Source organism: Uloborus diversus, chromosome 8, assembly GCF_026930045.1.
Source record: "Uloborus diversus isolate 005 chromosome 8, Udiv.v.3.1, whole genome shotgun sequence".
NCBI classification, from domain to species: Eukaryota; Metazoa; Arthropoda; class Arachnida; order Araneae; family Uloboridae; genus Uloborus; species Uloborus diversus.
This window is the reverse complement of record NC_072738.1, coordinates 68928909-68949331: the sequence shown is the minus strand read 5'-3', so window position 1 is coordinate 68949331 and position 20423 is coordinate 68928909. Positions and strand designations below refer to the sequence as shown.

The 20423-nt window shown below is 32.3% G+C and overlaps 1 protein-coding gene across 1 annotated transcript in view; it reads left to right on the top strand.

Annotated features, from left to right (window-relative positions):
• Positions 1-5754: 5754 nt before the first annotated feature.
• LOC129228414 (pseudouridine kinase-like) overlaps positions 5755-20423 on the top strand; it is a 31726-nt gene continuing 17057 nt past the window's right edge. Inside the window, exon 1 of the mRNA XM_054863094.1 lies at positions 5755-5880. Coding sequence (XP_054719069.1) covers positions 5869-5880 — 12 coding nt within the window. The 5' untranslated portion in view covers positions 5755-5868. The remainder of the gene's footprint in view (positions 5881-20423) is intronic.

Below are 20423 nucleotides of genomic sequence, written 5' to 3'. Positions count from 1 at the left end.
TCGGAAACAACTTTGTTTTTTGTCAAGATAACGATAAGAAGCACACGTTTGCGTTTGGGGCTTCAAAAATTGTCCTTAAGCTTAGAAATATCTCCTCAATCGTCAGATTTAAACTTAATGGAACATATTTGGAGATATCTGGTAGCTAGATTACGAAAATACACCATTGAAACGAAAAGCGAACTAGAAACAGGAAGACTTGAAGTGCGGCTGAACACTTACTCAGAAATTGCACAAAAAAAGAAAGAACGAACAATAAAATCTATTCCCAGACGTTTAAAAGCTGTTGTTGATATTGCATGATATTCTACTAAGTAATAACTTTGTAAAAAGTTAGATTATTTACTAATTTTTTAACATTTTTTCAAAGCGTACGAAGACTTTTGTGAGATAAAATTTCCTGCAAGTTTTGGTTTTTGATTTTTTTAAAAATATGTTGTAATGTTTTATTAAAAATTTTCATGTAGTTTTGTTAAAAATAGATCATAGATCTTATGATAAAATACCTATTCCAAAATATTAATTCTAACTAATGGATAATGGCCTATTTCATTGAAAGTCGTAGGTGTACGAACACTTTTGGGAGTCACTGTATGTTGCCAGTTTTCAGAAAAAAAATCACCTTTGAGGAAATTAAAAATATTGTTCTATGGAATTAAAATAAAAATATTTAGTAGACAAGTAAATTACAATTTTGTGTTGTGAACTCTGAAATGGTTGATTAGCCAAACGAATAGCGAATAAGCTTTGGTGTAGGGTTGCCGAAATTGCTCCGTCGCCAAGGTAAGGTAGCGGGTTGCCAGAATGAAATATTTATCGCCGCGACCCGGTTACCGTAATGCTACCATAACCTGGCTCATCATTGCACCGCTGTATCCCATAATTTCGGCTTCAATTTCATCTCTTATTTACCATAGACGGAGCCTCTCTATGTAAATTTCTTTACTCTGGGACTCCCTTGACATCCATCATTTTCTCAAATCTCTTATTCGTTTATTGGACAGTTTGCCATTGGAGTATGGATAATCAGCGCTCCACTACACTGAATTACTTCTCTGATAAATTTTGGCAACACGTGACTGTGAAGTAACTCCAGCGTGCAATTTATGAGCACTTGACTCGTGATCCAGGAGAAATACATTTGGCTGGAAGTCAAAAAGACTCGGATTCAAATCCCTTCTTTGGACAGACGGGAAGAGGAAATGGTGTTAAATGCCGTTCCACAGCAACAATTAAATATTTTGTCGCAGATTTTCAACTCGCATCATTCATTCTACGTGATTTAACACGCCTTCTTATTGCCACTCGCTTGCTCTTTAGGTGCAGTTTTATTTTGTAACGAAAAATTTCTTTTACCCGGAGAAACAAAATTTGGTAATTTCTTTGTGACGTACTACAACATAAATTTAAAATGGAATGCTATTTCACACTTCGGGAAAAAGATTAATTCTACAAAAAATAAGTACAAAATAGGCATTTAAATAAACATGTAATGTTCCTTAGACTTTAAAGTGTACATAGTGTTTATTGTACACTTTATTCGGATGATTCTTTAACTGAATAATCGCATTTTTTTTTAATTAGGACAATTTACATAGAGTTAAAAAATTTACTGTATTTTTTTTTTTTTTTTTTTGAAAAAAAAAAGAAAAAAAACAATTTTAAACAAAAAAAAATTATCAATTCTTTATTGTGTCATCTTTTTATAGAAAACAATACTTTTTAACATTTTAACAGTGAGTCAATTCGAACTTGGTATCGTAACCCCGTCAGAAACTCGCCAAGTTTCTCACACTGCTAAATATTTTTCTATTCTGCTATAAAAAAAATTTCAACTCCGAGGAGTAGACATTAGGGAACAGATACTCTGCGTGCATTTGTCTGATGTTAACAATATTTCTTAACATTTGAACGGTGAGTCATTGCTAATTCATATTTACTACTACAGAAGAATTTTGTTTTCAAAAATTTAAAAGCATCTTAAGTAATTAACTATGTGACAATATTCGATGGCAGAGATATTTTTAGCACTTCCACAAGCGTATTTTACGATTTTCATTTCAAATGAAGAAAATATACATATCATCGTAAAAAATTAGAATTTTGAAAATACAGTGAAACCCCGATTTTACGCTTTTCACGAGACTAGGTTTAAAAACCGTAAAATATGAGAAATACGTAGAAAGCATAAATGAAAAAGAAAAAAAGTAAAGGTAGTAAAAAGGACTCTTTTGAAAGTATAATATCTATATATTACAAAAAGAACATTTTTTTTCCGCCATTTTAGATCATTTTAACCATTCATTTGCTAATCCGAGCGTTTAGGGTGAAAATAGTCCGTAAGTGGAGTCTATAATAGTCCGTGACATAACCTGATGGAGCAATTAGCATTTCTGTTTTCATACATTAACTTTTAACAGCGTGGATTAGCTTTAAAAAAAGCACAAAAGGAAACATTTTGTAAATTTCAAAACATTTTGTTACTGCTCAGGGAAAACGCAAAATGCGGGAAAGCCACGGATTAAATTAACATTATTAGACGAAAAATCTGGGGCCTAAAAAAACGTGAAATGCGGAGGAAACGTAGATTCGGGGACGTAAAATCGGGGTTTCATTGCAATACATTCGAATGTCTTGTTATTTAGCTTTCCGTTCTATACTTAGAAAGTTAATTTTTATGCAGAATTTATTACTATATAGTCTTTACTGTTGTTCCTCCAGGAGTATTTTCATGCCTTGAGAAAAAAAACTCTAGCGATATCTCTAGTCATTGATAATGGGTTGAATAATATTGCATAAACAAACTCTAATGATAATTAAATCTTTATAACTAAAAACAACATCTTGATAAGTCCATTCATTTGCATAAATGGCCAGAAAGTGAACGAAAAAACTTTTTTCTCCCCCTTCCCCTCCACTTTTTAATGTAATCTGGGGTACAACTTTAAGCATAAAATAACAAAACACTTGAACGAAAGTGACCCCTTTCACTACTAGGAAAAAAGATCGTCTTTCAAATTAATTTTTAACAAAATCTCCCGATGCTCCTTTTTAAAAAAACTAATTCTCATTAATCCGAAGGCAAAACTCCTCAAGCGAAAATAAAATTAGTTTCGAGCAGAGGAAAAAAAAATCCATTTGCACTTACATCCCAAACTGTCCGATAAATGTTCGTTCTGCTTTTTATCCTGCAGAGTTGCCATTCCTTTCTAACGTGGCAGAAACTTTGAAACTTATTTAATTAAATTCAGATTATTTCAGTCGTGATAATAAGTTCGTCTCAAGAGACACAAATATCTCTGTTTTGTCTGGCAGCCATTTTGAATGTAGTGCGCAGGAGAAAAAATCAAAATGTAATTAAAAAGTGGTTACTTTTATTCTAAATATAGCGTGAAATGAAACGACTTAATATGACACAGATTGAAATGGAGAAAACAAATATTTATTGTAGAAAAAGCGAGAAACGTGTTCTACAGTTCTTAAATATACAGTTGTGCGACAAAATCCACACATTTTTCTTCAGTATAACCCCGATTTAACGATTGTCAAGGGACTGGAAAAAGTTATCGTTATATGAAGGATATCGTTGAATCGAGGAGGTTAGAGATTCAATGTAGTCGAATCCGGACCGATGAAATGTACCGTAAACCGGGGTTACTTTGATACAGGTTTCGCATATTTTGTATTGTAGCACCCTCATTTTTCAAGAAATTTCAACAATTCTTGAACCAAGCGATAGCTTAACATCTCAGCTTTAAATTGCCGTTTGAAATTCTTCGATATATTGAATAGGGAGGGAGGGGGGTCATTTCTTTTTTAAATTAATAATACCCCATCATCCGGGGTTACTTTGTAACAACGTGTTTTCTCCATCTAAAACGACTGTTTCGGTGGTTTGTAATAAAGTTACCCCACCCAAAAGATAGCTGAGTTTTTTTTTAATAATAAAATTCAATTTTTCCATTTTTTTGGGTTTAAAAAGCTGGTTTTAAATGAAAAATGGTTCTTAAGTCACGTAGAGTGGTTCCTACCACTCGAAGCATGCTCATCTAGCAGGAAACAGGTTTGAATCAAACTAAAAAGAGAGAAATTCATAGGAAACTTTTTTTATTATAAAACATCAGTTAAAAAAGCTTGAAATCACATCAAGCGTGTTTTTTAAATGTAAAACCACAGCCATCGTAATGTTTTTCTTCATTTCGACAATAAAAAATATCAAGGTAACTACTTGATTAGAATAAAATAAAACTTGAACTAGAACTTGAAAAGAATAGATTTAAAAATTATAAACGCTCGAAAGGAAATTAAGAATAAGGCACAGAAATCACAAAACTTTTTAAATAAATGAGGCACATGAGATCTTTCTCATATCGTGAACATTATCCAAGGTGCACTCACAGCAGTCTTTGATCTATGGCTTCAAGTCAACTGAAAACAGTACATTCTCTCCAGGTATGATCCTTAGGATTCGAATCCTGCAGCAGATGCGGCGAGATTCAGAATTCCCAATGTATCAAAGTTACCCCTTCAACTTGTGTTGTTTTATGTTTTAATTCATAGTAAATCGTAGAATTGAATTACAGAAATAAAAAAAAGACAAAATCATCTTAAATAGTTGTGTAATCAGAAAATAACTCGCCCGAATTCAAAAGGTTGCTCAGTTGGTGGCACCAGAAGAGGTTAGGACAACAAACTGAAAACAGCTGATATCACGGATAACACATAAATCAGTGTTGCCAAAAATATTTTACTGTTTTAATCAATTGGCGATGTCAGCGCACTCTGAAAAGTGATTCTTGAAATCCTGAGACCACCAGGGGGGTCGCCAATTGTAAAATTAAGCCCGCCAGAACGGTTCAAAAATAAAAAACAGGTTTTTATAAAGTTACCCCGTCAGTCTAAAGTAACCCCGGTTTACGGTATCATTAAATTGAGGAAATCGTTAATTCGGGTATCGTTAAATCGAAGTTATACTGTATGTTTACACTGTCAAAATAGGTTTAAAAAAAATTTCCTGTTCAGAAATATGCAAAACATGGCATGTTTCGATCCGCCAGAAAAAAAATGTCTCAGAAATAAATGCCGAACATTAAATAAAATCTGACCCAACCCAACGAATTGGGTCCTTCTTGTCACAGTTCGTTATTGCGAAAAACATAGTTTTAATTCAAGATGTCCAAATTCAAATGAAGACCAGGGGCCAGGGGTGCCCACAGAGGGAGGGGGGATTTTGGCGAGAGTTGCGCCATCAAAATTTTTAGGGGATTTTTTAATTTTTAAATTATTTATTTAAATTTATTTATTGATTTAATTTTTAGTTATGTTATTTTTTTCTGTTAATATTTTATTTCATTTATTTATTTAGTGAATGTGTGTGTATGTGTGTGCGTGTGTGTCATTGGCATAGCACAGAACTTTTCTAATAAAATAATAATAATAGCAATAATTTTAAAAAAAGTAAATAAATAAATAAATAAAATTTTAATAAATAAAATAACAAAGAGATCTAAAAAATAAAAAAGAAAAGAGGGTTGAGAAAATTTGGGGGGGATTTGCGCCATGGAACTTGAGGGGGGGACATGGGTACCCCTGCCAGGGGCTGAATTTTGTAGATTTTAATTTTTCATGAGTTGTTTGACACTTTCCCACATTTGTAAAATATAGTTAATACAGAGAATTGCCCTTTAAAACGAAAAGAAATTTTATTTCATTTACAGATGGATGGGGAGAACCATTCGTGGTTGCGTACAAAGCACCGCCGGCGGGGTTGGACGAAACGTCGCTGACTGCCTGTCTCGTCTGCGTACGAACCCCTTGCTAGTGTCAGTGGTCGGAGCGCAAGAATACCATACCACTCTTCTCGACAAAATGCAGCACATGGTGAGTAATGCTTTATGTATTTAATATTGAACAGCTTCATAATATCCTACTGTATGAAGTACTGACTCGTAAAAGTAAAACGAGCTGATGTGTGCATCACATGACTTCCTTTTACTCCAATTCAATGTCATTTCCCCATTACTGGCAATTTCAATGCGATTCAATAGTTTACTCTCTAAAGATCACCAACAGTGGCCAAATTAAAATCAGATTTTTAAAAAAAAAATCGCCAAATTAGTCACCAAGTTGGCGACAAAACTGGGCGACCAAAGGACTGGCGATATATTGCCAAGTGTCCGACAAATTATAACACCACTTTAGTTTACAACGAAATTAACAATGATTTCCGCCCAAAAAATGGCAAAAGACTCCTTTAGAGACACACGAATGCAACCAAAAGGGGAGACGCGCAACTAGACCCCCACTAGGAGTCTACGTACCAAATTTCAACTTTCTAGGACATACCATTCTTGAGTTATGCGACATACACACATACGCACATATATACGTACATACAGACGTAACGAGAAAACTCATTGTAATTAACTCGGGAAACGTTAAAATGGATATTTCGGGCATATATACGTTCTTAGGTACATATGTACGCGTGGTCGGGTCGAAAAAAACTCATTTGATGGTGAGCAAAATGAAAATTAAGGCCGATTTTTCAGTGAAATTTTTTTCGCTAATACAATACTTCCTTTTTTGTAAAAAGAAGTAATAGATGAATAAAAATAGCAGAATTTTTTTTAAAAAAAAAGACTAAGCACTTTTCATTATGCACTGAAGAGAACAAAATAACTTTACTGGGTCAGAAAGGACAAGTAAAGTATTCCTGTAATTTTCAAATCTTTCCAGAAAATGACACCGCAAAGGAAGAAAAGTGCGGCTCAAGTCATGTAGAGAATTTCTTTTTATTATCTAGCTTTCGGTCATAAATTTGAGTGTTGAAACATGCATATATTTCTTAATGTGAAAGTTTGGTTTGAAATAATTTGAGCCGCTCTTTTCTTCATTTGTAGTGCCATTGTCTTGGAATAGTTGAAAACTTCAGGAATACACTTAAATTGCCCTTTCTGACCTAGAAAATTTATTTTGTCTTTTGAGTGCATTATGAAAAATGCTTAGTATTTTTTTTTTTTTTTACAATGTTATTTCATTTTTTTTTATTAGTGTCAATGTATTTCAGAAATAGAATAATGTTACCATCACGAAAATTCACCTTATTGTTTAATTTAAATGCTCCATACTAAAAGAAAGAAAAAAAAACTATATACGTGCGGAAAACTTTATGCAAATGGCACTAAAAATTAATCCTTGTTCCTCTCTAGGATTTATTTGTGTGCTAATTTAATGAGAACCATTTAAATATTTAAGGTTTCCAACACTGGTTTATGTTTTACAACATACAAGTTATTCGTGATAAAGATCCTAATGTGTCTCTTTACTTAGCCCCATTATTGATTATTGGCATAGAAGAGGATAAAAATCCTTCGAGAGCAATTATCTTACAACTATTATAAATGTGAAAGTTTGTCTGTATGGATGGATGTTTGTTGCTCTTTCACGGAAAAACTACTGAATGGATTTTTATCAAACTTTACAATAATGTAGCTTATGCATCAGAATAACACATAGGGTAGTTTTCATCCCGTTATGGGGGCAAAACCCCCCTTGGGGGCGATAAAATACAATTTTCGCATAAATTCTCTAATATGGTGACGAAAAAATACTTGCACATATCAACATTATATATCCATCGAAAGCTTTGATTTTTCTGCTGAAGATGGCACCTGTTCGAAATTTCTAAGTAGAATAAAAAACAAGTTATGAGCTTTTTAGTTCCATGTTCGAAGGTTTTTCTCAACTCAATGCAGTATTTAGTGTATCATCTCAACTCCCTGTCAATAGCGAAAATTGTTGTATTATTGACTACTTTTGCTTTTCGTCTGACTAATCAAGGCTTTTCTCAAGTGAAATCTTAAAGTAAGATTTTTGCACAATGTAGGCAAATAATACATAGACTTGGCTGATTATTTTCCAGTTTAAAGCAACTTTGAGGCAATTTATGTCTTTTTTTTTTAATGAATTTGTGTTTACTGGGTATTTGATCGACCAGCAGGAATCTCGCCAACCTTTTTTTGCGGAATCATTTTAATAGCTAAGGCATTAGGCAATTTTTTCAATTGCCGCTGTTTTTGAAGCTAAAGACTACGCAATACTGCTTCTTGGTTTTCACCATGTAACCAAAATATCACCATTTCTTTAATATTTTTCTTCTTTAAGTCAGTTGTTAACATGTAAAATAATCCACCAACTAAATTAGGCAAATCCATAAACAGCACAAATCTGCGCACAATTTCAAACAATTGCCAAATTTTACTACTTATTTTAGAAGCATTTGGGATAGCATCATTTTATTGTCACCAGCAGCTCAGTATTTGGCGACACTTCTTCGATGAAAATGAGTAACACACAGTTTTACAAAGTAGGGAGGGGGATCCTTATCCAAAGTATCTCAAAACGATTACCGCAAATTTGGTAATATTTTTAATCGCAGAAAGGGATTACGGGCGGCTACATTTTTTAAAAGTTTGTCTCCAATAGCAATATAGAGAAGATTTTAGAATATGTTCAAAAAAAAAGAGATAAATCTTTTAAACGTGTGAAGTGTGTTTTAAACATGAAAAATTCATATTTTTGAAATTCCTCAAATTTTTATATAATTAAATGTCGTTTTTTTGTTTCCAAAAGAGTACTATTTTATTCTTCATACTTAGTGCCCTTTTACTTTCATGGTTAAGGACAGTGGCGCACACAAGGGAAGGGTCCAGGGGGCCCGGACCCCTCCCATAGGTCTTGCTCGCCCCCCCCCCCCCCCAATTGATTACAATTCTATGTATTTTGTATGTAGAATAATTTCAAACAAAGCTATCAATAACTTCAGTTCTAATTACAGGGTTCGTAAGGGTCATGGAAATCCTGGAAAGTCATGGAAAAAAAATAAGCAAATTTCAGACCTGGAAAAGTCGTGGAAAATTGAAATTTTCATTCCAAGTCATGGAAATTTATTCCAAGTCATGGAAAAATGTCTTGTGCGAAGAAAAAGTAACAGTAGCTAAAAGAGCATTAGAAATCTTGAGTGATTTAACAGTATTGCACCATAAAAATTACAAAACTGGAAAATTAAACGATGTGAAAAACAAATCTGAATTTTGAAATCTCATTGCATCTATTTCTGTAGCAGCCGTTTGTCTTTTTTTGCAATGTGATTTCATTGCTTGGACATCACTCATTTTGAATTTATCATTATTTTCAACACTTCTTATATTTTATATTTTGTAGTAGCGAAATTGCACGTTCTTTATTTTGCCACACCCCCTTTAAAAAACGCAATTCAATTGCATTCGATTTCGTTTCCATCACTCGTAAAAACTTTTAATATTGAATCTTGATCTTTTCAAGCAATTTATTGAAACTTAGTAATGACTCATTCAACCTTTGTCAAATTCATTTAATATTTTGCCTGTTTGTAAAAAATAACTATTAGACATTCAAGCATCATTATATTCCGTTTACTGTATTTTTTCTTTACTTAAATTTATATGATGAAGACAAATAAGAATAGTTTAGTTTTTTAGGAATACACTGATATATTTTCAACCACAAGTAAGTGCTTCGATGAGGTAGTGGCATTCACATAGAAGTTTTGCTAATGCTCCTTTCCGAAAATTGGCAAGTTAGACATTAAAAAGTACTGTTCTCTTCATATTACAAGGTCATGAAAATGTTTATGAAGTCATGAAAAGGTCTTGGAAAAGTCATGGAATTTTTTCATCCGAATAGAGTATGAACCCTGTAATTAGTGAAAAAATAAAACCCTCATGTTAAAAGATTTTTAAAAATTGTATTGTGCACTTTCCCTATAACGAATTGCCTGTAAGAAGCAGAATGGTGATTATACGAGTGAATGAATGCACTGTAATAACCATGCTTTTAGTTTTGAAATTACAGACTAAAATGAGATTCTATGAACTTGAATTCATTTTTTAAATGACGATACAAGTAAAAGCGTAAATTATTTTGCTTTCTGTTTATTTATTTAAGTATATTTCATTAAATAATGCGAATTATCTATTTATTAGAGTATTTTTTACTGTTCTTCGTTCTCGTGAATCGATAAAATCAAGGCAATAGGAATGGGACTTTCGACCTTGGACCCTCCCCATGTAAAATTCCTGTGTGCGCCACTGGTTAAGGAAGAAGCTTGATTATTAATCACGTCAAAGCGGTGTGTTTAGAGTTATTTCAGTTAGAGAAAAAAACGAATAAAATTAGCGATTGTTTCTCATACAGACCCAGGCAACGCCGGGTATTTTTTTCTGTGTACAATAATATTTTAACTAAGTAAAGAAAGTTATTAAATAGAGTCTGCTCCCTACCCCCAGTTACCGTCGAAAAAAGATTTATTTTTCGCCAGGAACGGCCAAATACATTCAAAGCATTTCTTTACAGCATCTTCTTTTCGGAATTCAAAATCATATCCTATGAATATATAAATTGAGCAAACATTTTACGTAGTTTTATAAGCTTGGTAAGTCTCTGGCGAATGTATGGTACATTGGTTTAATTGCAAAAATACAAAATGAAATTATACTAAATGACATTTTAAAAACTTTCTCGATAGGCAGAGTTATTATAACGTGATAGGGATGAGTGTTCAAAAATCCTTTCGCTATAACCATTGAGAAAGTTCCATTAAAATGTAAAAACTTCGCCAAATTAATTTTGGTAAAAAGATCTTTAAATACTATGCATAAGGTATTGAAGTTAAAATTAATCCGCCACATTAGTGAAACAACACGCTCAAATAACATTAAAACTACTATTAAAATGTAAATTAATTCGTGAAATCCATTTTTTATCTCCAGTCTCACCAGGTGACTACGTTAGCGCATTGGCAAATTATTTTTATTTTTTATGAAACTTTAAATTTCCTTTTTTTGTGTGTGTGTGTGTGTTTTTTTAAGGATTAAGGATGCTTATTAGGATTTTGCGGAGTTAATGTCCCTATTTTAATGGCGACAATGGAGAACATTGTTTTTTCTTTCTTTTTCTCTTTTTTTTTTTTTTTTTTTTTTTTTTTTTTTTTTTTTTTCAAAATTCGTTTTTAATGATATCGGACCTGTACTGATGAAGATTTTTGGAATCAATCAAGACGGAGATCTTTACAGGGAGATGTTATTTGAAAACGTTGATGTCAACATTCTCATAGAGACTTTAGGGAATGTTTCTCTTTCCGAAATGAGAAGTTATTTGTACTATTGTCCTCATTTAAAAGGGAACTTTAAAAAAAAAAACTGTTGTGCTTACTCTGATTTTAATGGTATTTATACGGTGAACTTTTTGGTATTTTAATCAGGACCGTTTAAGTTATTTAGAAGCGGTTGATTTCCTTCTGATGGGGGGGGGGGGTTAAAGGATTGATGATCTCATTTTAAAGGGACATTATTATAATCAGGATGTGTAGTGACTATTGACCCTATTTTGGGACGATTTCTCCGGTAAGAAGCTATACAATAATTTAGATAGCCGGTGTAGCGCTAGACATCATTTGAAGGAGATCGGGATTATAAGGAAAATGTTTGACTTTATTTAAGAATTGTTGACCTCACTCAAATTGGAATTTTTGAGAATTACCCAAATTAACTTCTTTACAACGTTTTCCTGATTTATGTTGGGTGATTTTTTGGGTGTCCTCTCAGTTTCGCCGACATTTCATTTACCCCCTCCCCCATGATATTTAGTTTTAATCATACCTTTTGATATATTAAAGGGGGGAGGCCATTTGAAATGTCGGCAAAACTGGGGACAAACTTTTTTTTGGTAACTGTTTGACCTCTGCTTCTGTTGACCATTAACTTCAATCGATTGAAAAAAAAACTACATCAACGTGAGCGAAGCCGCGGGTAAAAGCTAGTAGTGAATAAATTTCATAAGTGCTCCAGAGAAACCTTCATTAAAAATCTTTATTATGATCATGATTAATAATATAGTCTTGTTTTCCGATAACATTTGCATTGAGTACACACCCTTTGCCCCCCAATGATGAACGTGACAGAATTTATTTTTGATATTTCTATTTATGTAAGCGGCTGAAATAAAAGAAAAATATGCAGTATTTTTGAATATTACACTGCGTAAATTTTCAAAAGATGAAAAGAACTTATTTCAGAACAATCTTCTATAAATAGAACAAAAAACTAGTCATGAATGAGTTAATATGTTCTTTCAATAATACTCGAATTAAATACAGCGTGACTTTTCTTCTCGCATGCACAAGTTTCATCAACAGTTACGGATACGACAAAGTTAGATTCCTCGGGATCAAAGAAAACTGCCACGCTCGAACAAAGCCTTCACAACAGGCACGGATAAAGGTTATTTAAAAACCAATTTGGTAACTGTAACGGTGATGGGCTCGGCCTTTTGTTCCGCCATGTAAATAGGCTCATCGATTTTGCATTTTTCACATCATCGGAGCCCCAGCGCGAATATAAATATCTTCGGAATAATTTGTTGGTTTTGTCAAAGATTCTAAAGGACCTTTTATAGAGTTTACCGGAAATACTGTTCAAAGAAATCAACACGCGTACTATACGAAATTTTTGTTCGATTGCGGCCAATGAAAAGCATTAAATTATCAGTTTTCTCAAGTTATATGTTGTAGAAGTTTTTTTTTTTTTCCTCGTGTATTTTCCTAATGTCAATAGTATTATAAATACTGCCCTTGCCAAATAAAGCAAGAAATAGTACTCGTTTGTACTAGTATGTTTGTGGTTATCATAAATTTTTCTTCTGTATCGTTTTTATGAATTAATGGGTCCTCCGTATAATCTCCGGTCGGGGAATGTTGGGAAAAGGGAAAAGATTTAATTTGTCTCAGTGCATCCTATCTGGTAATATTTCAGCTATGTAATAACACATGTAGTTCATTCCAGTCACGAAAAAGTTACCTCTTGTATAATCATATGCTCTGAAGCATTATACAAGAAATTTTTATGTACTGAGTTTCATATTGTATATTTTCTGGGGGGAAAAAAAGCGTAATGTGAAATGTTTTTTAATCACTTTATTTAACAGAAAGCAATACCATTTATTACTAGAGTTTAATGTGTATACCATTTGCGGATATTAAAATGAACTTGAGCGCCACATTGTATTTTAAAATTCCCTCAAAAAACGGAAAATGTACTGGCAGCAGAGTTGCCGACAATTTTCCGTTTTTTTACAGAAGTGGTGTTTTCCGTTTTTATCACGGATGGTTTCCGTTTTTCATACTGACACTTTCAGTTTTCATCACGGACACTTTCCGTTTTAAAACTGCTATTTTCCGTTCTCAATCGGAATATTTTCCGTTTTATGAACTGATGTTTTCAGTTTTTAACGTAGATATTTTCCGTTTCATGAACTGATGTTTTCAGTTTATAATATAAATATTTTCCGTTTTGTGCACGTATATTTTCAATTTAAAAAACTATTATTTTGAAAATATAGCTGGGCAATTAAAGCATAATGAATTAACATTTGGAGATTTTAAAAGCCCATATATTTTTTTTCTTTTCTTTTTTTTTTTTTTGAAAAACAGCAAAAAAAAAAGAAGAAAGAAAAAGAAAAGCAGTTTTATTAGAGCATTTGCACAAATTTCTTCCTTAACTTTCAAAAATTTGTGAAACTTCCTAAAAGTGAAGAAACACATTTTTACTATGCAGAAACTATGCATCTTTCTCTTTTGAAAGTACAGAGGGAAGATATAACAGCCATCTGGGAATGTATTTGCTTTGCATTTTATTGTATTGAAATCTTTTATCAACAAACAATTGCAAAACATATGAAATAAACGCAAATCATACCAACTGTTTTTTTCTTTTTTAAATCAGTCTTCACAAAAATATCCTCCTCTCCCCCTCCCCCCGACAAAAAAAAATTCCTGTAATTAACTGTGCGATGTTTTATTTAACAATAACTGCCACAAAATTTAAATTTATCAAAATTATTGAAACTTATCAATTGTGCATAGTTAACATTGTTTTCAATAAAACAAAACATTTATTACAAGTACAAAATCATTTATTGCAGATCTTGTGCTACACAATTTTTAAAGTTTTTTGCTTGTGCCAATGTCGAATTAATAGTTTGCTTTGCTGTCATCATCAGTACCATTTTTATTTCTGCACTCATATATAGAGATTAAATAAGATTGATAGGTACAACTGGGCCATCTTTGGACGATTCCAATGTTTCACAATTAATGTCACAAACCTAAATTACAAGAATAAAAGTATTAATGCATGATATCAAAAATTTTTAACACATGAACATTTTATTGAATAAATTACCAAGTGTCATGTCATAAACATGCAGATGAAAACATCAATTACCTACGGTAAGATATTTGACATTATTTTTCTTGACAATGAGGTAATACGCTGACAGCAAGCAAAAAAAGTAGTCAACAGCACTGTCGAAATTTGGAGAGAAATTAGGCATCTTACTTCAGAAACAGTTAATTTGTAAACACCCATGCATTTTTTTTTTTTTTGCAACAATTTTTAAATTAATACTTTCAATTTTAAAAGTGGCAGTGTGGAGTAGTTTATATGTTAGAATTGAACGTGCCAGCCAATAGCTCAAAAACAATTCTTAATCTCTTCTAATTCTCGCCTAGCTATAGTTGGGGCGAACCTAACCCTGCAGCCAAGTAATACTGAGCTTCGGATATGCTTAGCTTTCACAATGCTTCCAGGTTAGGTTTGCCCTAACTATAGTAAGTGTAACATTTTATTTGCTAACTCAATTTTTGTTCCGAACATCATTACTTGACTCTCAAGAAACAAAACAAAACTTATCCATGAAAAAATAATATTTTAGCAGGTTATAAGAATTGTTTCGAGAATATTATTTAAAAACTTCAAAAGAACTGTTAGGAAAGGAATCATGAATTTGTGAATCACAATAAATATCACGGGAGTTATACCTGGATGTTTTTCTTCTATATTCTCTCCCCCCCCCCCACAAAAAAAATCATTATTTTTTTATGTTTATGATTTGTCCTTGTACTGTGCTTTCAATCTCCTTTTGCATTTATTTGGAAGGATGCAATAATGCACAATTCCACAAAATCGTATAAAATTACAGCTGGTGCAGAATTAATTTTTTCAGTGTATATGTTATAGTTCAACTCAGGTCAACGAGAGCCAAGGTTACGCCTTCTTAGTTTGGTCTCCTTAACCCCTCCCCACATAAAACTGTAAAACTTATATTAATCCGATTCTGACTGATTATTATACACCTGAAAAACTTTTCATGGAAACTTTTTTTTTCATAAAAAATTTATTTTTAAAACAGTAAAATATTGTTAGGCTTTATTTCTCAGGGCCAATCGGGTTTTTAAACTTAAAAAAGTATATCCTTCCGCAAGCGGAAAGACTTCTGTTTAACATCAGTTACTCTTTAAATTATCATTGAATTCGGTTTACAGACATTCTGCATTTTAGAACAAATTGTGAAGTGTGTTGGGTTAGGATAGGCTATCTGCTTTATTAGTTTTATTTGCTAAAGCAGCTATGTCGTTAAAACTAGATTACACTGCAATAATTAAAAATTACTTTTGTTAGACTTAAAGCAGAAAATTTTCATGTGTGTAAATTTTGTCGTCATAATTCATAGTAATCTAGTAACTGATGAACAGCCAACCATTTGTGCTGAGTAGGGCAATGTGGGGCAAAGTGAAATAGTTAAGATGACTGAGCTTTTTCAAAATGAAAAAATTAGAAATTTATTTTGAAAATTATAGTACGTAAAGAAAGAACATTCTATTTAAAATAAAACTACCATTGAAACTGTATTTTTTAATTTTGGCAGTAAATTTGCAGTTTCAAAAAAAAAAAAGTGGAAATTTTCAACTTTTTTTTATGGAGCAAAGTGGAAAATGAAATATTTTATTCAATTAATAGTGGTATTCGCACGGCTTTCCCCATTATAAAAAAATTAAAAAGGTCTTTTGGTTCGCCTGTTATATTTACAAATAATGTATAAAACGAATTTTCAACAACAACAGTCAACATGCAAGTCTAAGTTCCCTTCAAGCACTTTTAATAAATCAATGAATAAAAACACTGAAATATGATGTCGAAGAATATGATTGGCTTTGCATTGATATCCCGAGCCGGTAAATGTGATATTTGGTTTTATTTGCTTCAAATGTAATTTTTAGTTACAATCAGAGGCCTCGCAAAATTCAGTTACCCACACCACTTGATGTAGCTATGCCACTGCTCCTCAGTATTGAAAATCTCAAAGTAACAGGTCAGGCACCAGATCTACAAATATACTGGATCCAACAGGTCACCGAGGTGACTAAAAAAAAGAAAAAAAAAATGTCGACAAGTTGTTTTAGAGCAAGACTCTTTCAGAAGCTAAGATTTTCCTAATTAACTCGGATATGTAATTTGTCGGTAACCTACAATTTCTTTTTACCTCTCAAGAGTTCACATTTTTTGTCGAACTCCTGCATATGCATACTATATTCATTATACTTGCATATTTATGTTACCAAATAGGGCTGGGCATTGTAGGGATTTCTACATTGTGATGCATCGCCAACCTTACATCACGATGTTATGATGCATCAAAATGTACATTTTTTTTTCTTTCTTCATTTCACTTATAATTGCTTGTTTAAATTTTAAAAAATACATATATTCTAAATGAAAAAATATAAATGCTACAAACACGTTCTAGCACCAGCAAAAAATTGTCAAAAATAAAAAAACTGTGTACAAGGTAGCAATAAATATTAGTCATCTGTTTTGAAACTACAATGAACCTATTTTTTCAATACAAACAGATGCAAGCTTGTGGAAGCAATATCATCTTGCATTTGGAAAGAGGTAACTCAAAGCAATAAAATTCGTGCATACAACCTTTGCTCCTATTTTGAGATTTCATTTTGCTTTGTTTTGTAGAGTTATTATCTGATCAACTTTGTTCATCAATATATTTTTTGCAAAAAGGTTTTTAAAAGCAATTGCATTTACTGCAAGTTTTGGGAAAAGTGAAAGTTGTTCGTTCACTTATGATACTTCTTTACAGACAACCCCGCTTTTAAATGTTCGGGAAGGGATGATTTTTTAATTTGCCGAGCGATACTCTGAATTTTACCGAATGATAAAATACGAGCATGAACACAAACGTGCATCTAATGAGAAGAGACATTAAACATCACTATTTAAAAATTTCAAACAGTTTTGCAGTGAAGTGTCCAAATTTACAGAATCATCAGAAAAAATTGTCGACGTAGAACACTTTTGGTAGTTCACAGTGACCTCCTATCAGGGTGCCGCTTCCAGTGGCGTTTTGAAACAATAAAGATATTACAACGGCAATAATAGTAAACCGGTGTCCGTACATTGGCGCTTCGATTCTTAGTCAGTGTGGAACCAATGCATTGGTTAAGAGAAAAATTAGAAACCGATTTAACAATGCAGGGTTTACACTGGTTTTTGGCGATGTATCAATCCAACGCCCAGCCCTAATGCATATGTAAAACAACATGTTTTATGCTTACAATTTGCATATTCGCGGCAAACTTCCCTTTTCTGTTCAAGGAGTTCTGTTCACTCAGTTGCACAGTTGAATCCGCATTCCATCAATAAATTCTCCGGCTCACTTTGGAAGGTTCCAGTGCTGAGAGGGTTCAAAGTGGACAGCATCTGGAATGTTAAAGTGCTTAGAATAATATGATTCAAAGTTCTCAAAATAATGCTTTTTTTAATGATTGATACATTTTTTTTATATTCATTTCCTTAAAAAATTATGTATTATATTCATTAATGTAGATAACAAGCATTTAAAAGTTTGAAAGAGAGGGGGGGGGGAGAATTGAAAACCCAAGTAGTTAACTAAAACTAGATGCTTCAACTTGTTAATTGAAATCTAATCAATTGCAAGAAGCAAGTTTATACAGACATAGTTGTTATTCATAGAAATTAAAATAAATTAATAAAAAAAATTAAAAAAACAGTAGTATTTTAAGTAATAAGCAATATCTTTACATTAACCTTACATATAGGCAGAAAATATTCTTCATTAACAATAAAACAATCAAGACTCAATGGTGTCCCATCTAACAATTACCTAGTTATTCGAGACAATTTTGTAAAATATCCCCTTAGCAAACAAAAGTTTTTAATATTATTAGAAGTTTTTTAATTTTAAAAACTTGTCCCGATGTTTTAATGTTTAAACAAAGATCTACGGGAAATTAAATGTTCAAACTAGATAAAAACTTAATTTTAAGCAGAAATCATCGTTAGAGAATTCAAAAAGTATTTATTTGTAGTAAAAATGGAAACACTTACCAGCAATCAATCCCGGATGAGAAGATACAAAAACTTCGTCTTCGGCGATAGCGATTTCTGACCGCTACGGCATCCACCATTGCTACAAGATAAACAAACTAACCGTAGCCTACGAACAAACGCTCTAAGCGTTTCAGTTAATGCAGTAATCACTGCTGTTGTTCAAAACAATTTGATGTTGATGGAGAAGAGGAAAAAGTTCGAAAAATGTTCAGTATCAGCTATCTCCATGCACGAAATAAACAACGTGCTTCACCGCCATTACTCATTTGTTACTATCACTCAATACTTAAAAAATCTTCTACGCTGGAGATATTCCGTTTTTTCACGGATAAAGGCTCCCTCTAACGATCGCATACGGACATGTTCTGTTAGTGCGCTAAAGTAAAAGAAAATTTCCAGTGATTCCATGAAAAGTTCCGTTATCAATCCAGAACGGAACTTTTCTATTTATAAGGGGAAATTGTACAGTAAATTTACGGAAAAGCATTAGTAAATTTAATGAAGCAATTTTACAGTGCATTTTAGATGTGGTTCTAGCAACATACGGTGCACACAAGAACTCTAGTAATGAAAGGTATTGCTTTCTGTTAAATACAGTGATTAAACACCTCACGAGGCGTTTGATTTTCTTACTGTGACGATACAGCGATTACTCATAATTTCTTTTTCTTTTTTCCTTTTTTTTACGATGTTATAAAAAAGTTTTGAATTTGTAAAGTATTACGATGCTAAACGCATATTCATACGACAATTTCTTGCTTTCTATGAATTTTTAAAATGCGTCAAGGACTTTTCCGACACCCTGAATCATTCTGTAAATGTTGTTTCTCAATCGTTGCAGTTCCATTGCAGAGAAAAAAAGACCTGCACTTGCTGCACTTTGTATTAGGGTGTCCTGAAAAAAAAAAGTTGGAACCTCTTGTTTGGAGTACCGACCAAAAGTTGCGTATTAGTAAGTACAAAACAAATATAAAATATTATCCAGATTGAACATCTCCCTCCGGGTTCTACCAAAGTTTAAATGCCTACAAAAATAGGAAAAAATGGTCAATTTTCAAAATTTCTTATGAAAATTAAAAGTTTTATTTTTTTCTAATACCATTCAAATGCTTCCCTTTGACACTCTTTTCACATAACTTTAAAATTCTTTATATTCTTTGGAGTTTAAATTTTTATTTATGTTCTTAGAGTTTTAAAAACTTCGAGAAATTAACCTAAAATTGACTTTTTCATAGCTTTTTTTGCACACATTGACATATTTCTTATTTTGAAGCCCAGTTATTATTTTTTTGCAATGAATGTGCTGAGTGCAGCTTTTAGTTGGAATACAATTATATAATGTAAACACGAAATGCAGCCACCTCCTTGTTAATGGTTCTGGGCTGTTACTGTTCTAAAATGTAATTGCATTTCCAACTTTACGCTGCATTGTGCACATTCATAGCAAAAAAAATAATAACTGGACTTTAAAAGAAGAAATACGTATGTCTAAAAGAAGAAATACGTATGTCAATGTGCAAAAAAAGCTATAAAAAACGTCAATTTTCGATTAATTTTGCGAAATTTTAAAGCTTACGTACGAATTAAAAATCTCCAGAATTTTAATAATTTTAAAGATATGTGAAAAGAGTGTCGAAGGTAAGCATTTGAATGGTATTAGAAAAAAATAATAAAACTTTTAATTTTCAAAACCAAATTTTGAAAATTGACCATTTTTTTTCCTATTTTTGTAAAAATTCAAGCTTTGGTAGAACCCGGAGGTAGATGTTCAATCTGGATAATATTTTATATTTGTTTTTGTACTTACTAATACGCAACTTTTGGTCGGTACACAAAATCAAGAGGTTCCAACTTTTTTTTTTTTCAGGACACCTTAATACACAGTGCAGCAAGTGCAGGTCTTTTTTTTCTCTGCAATGCCACTACAACGACTGTGAAACAACATTTACAGAATAATGCAGGGTGTCGGAAAAGTCCTTGACGCATTTTAAAAATTCATAGAAAGCAAAAAATTCTTCGTATGAACATGCGGTTTGCGCCGTAATACTTTTCAAATTCAATACTTTTTTTTTACAACATCGTAAAAAAAAAAGGAAAAAAGAAGAAGAAATTATGAGT